This window comes from Trichinella spiralis (genome assembly GCF_000181795.1).
Source record: "Trichinella spiralis strain ISS 195 chromosome Unknown Scfld5, whole genome shotgun sequence".
Taxonomy (NCBI): domain Eukaryota; kingdom Metazoa; phylum Nematoda; class Enoplea; order Trichinellida; family Trichinellidae; genus Trichinella; species Trichinella spiralis.
The window spans coordinates 3,454,706-3,455,750 of NW_003526944.1; the positions used below are offsets into that span (position 1 = coordinate 3,454,706).

The 1,045-nt window shown below is 34.4% G+C and overlaps 1 protein-coding gene across 1 annotated transcript; it reads left to right on the forward strand.

Annotated features, from left to right (window-relative positions):
* Positions 1-140: 140 nt before the first annotated feature.
* On the forward strand, positions 141-931 carry Tsp_04430 (hypothetical protein). Its single transcript, XM_003375196.1, has 2 exons — positions 141-329; positions 908-931. The coding sequence occupies exons 1-2, from the start codon at positions 141-143 to the stop codon at positions 929-931; spliced, it is 213 nt and encodes a 70-aa protein (XP_003375244.1).
* Positions 932-1,045: the final 114 nt, after the last annotated feature.

The following is a 1,045-nucleotide window of genomic DNA, read 5'->3' on the forward strand; positions in this document are numbered from 1 at the left end:
CAGCAAATGTGATCTCAAGCAAGGGTTTTTTTCAGCCCGACCGCCCCCGCGCCGCCCCCCGCCATCCTGATACGTTAACGGGGACATCCCTCGGCGGAGCCTCCTAGTCCCGTGCATGGCCAGAGACCGCTATCAAAGAGATGACCCTGTCCCATTTGTGTGGAAATGGACGTTGTTTGAAATCGTGTGCAATGGGATCTCAACACTTATGGGAATTGGTAAGACGTATCTGTCTTAGAGGCAGCTTATGCAAATTCGCAATCGACGTAGTGCTGAGACTCTGCTTCAGTGCCAATCTAGTGGTGATCGTTACTCCCCCAAGAGGAACGGTAAGCGTCGCTATGCGTTTGTGTTATTGTTACGCCGGCTCTGACACTTGGCCAATGATTGACATCAGATTTGCCGTCACACCTTTAATTAGTTTATTTGGCGTTGCACCTTTCATCAGTTTAGGCATAATACATTTGAAATTAATCTCCATCGAGAGTTTCCCATTATAATCATGCTAAATAGTTAAGATCTATTAAAAACTTTTACATTAATTTTTTCATTTAGGAACTTAAATGATATATAAAATATAATGTTCATTCATCTAATAATTAAGCAAATTCAGTTTTTGTTTACATTACACTGTTTTAAAGTAGAAAAGTTTATCAGTTTTTCATTTACATTTCATCCTATAAAAGGTTTTAATTATTCATTAATTTTATAGTGATAATAATATATTTTTAGTGTAAAGCAGTTTTTTACATTAAATAATGTAATGTCAAAGTAGATTTCTACTTTAAAACAGTGTAATGTAAACAGTTAAAAGGGATGTAATATGGTAAACATTAAATAAGCATAATTTTATTTATTAATTATTTGTGAATTAGCTATTGTTTGAATATAAATTTTTTACTTATAGATTGTTAATCGGGGTCTCCTTTAATTAGGCAGTGGCAAAAGTAAACTTGGAATAAATTAAATAAACTATTAGCTTAGACAAGGTGCAACGAGTATAATCTTTTGATAAATAGGAAGTAATCTTTTATAAATAGAATGT

Bases quoted from the DNA above. Each gene is read 5' to 3' on its own strand.
- Tsp_04430 (XM_003375196.1), top strand. From the start codon at position 141: ATGACCCTGTCCCATTTGTGTGGAAATGGACGTTGTTTGAAATCGTGT. The intron at 330-907 runs GTAAGCGTCGCT...TTTTACTTATAG, and splicing joins TTACTCCCCCAAGAGGAACG to ATTGTTAATCGGGGTCTCCT.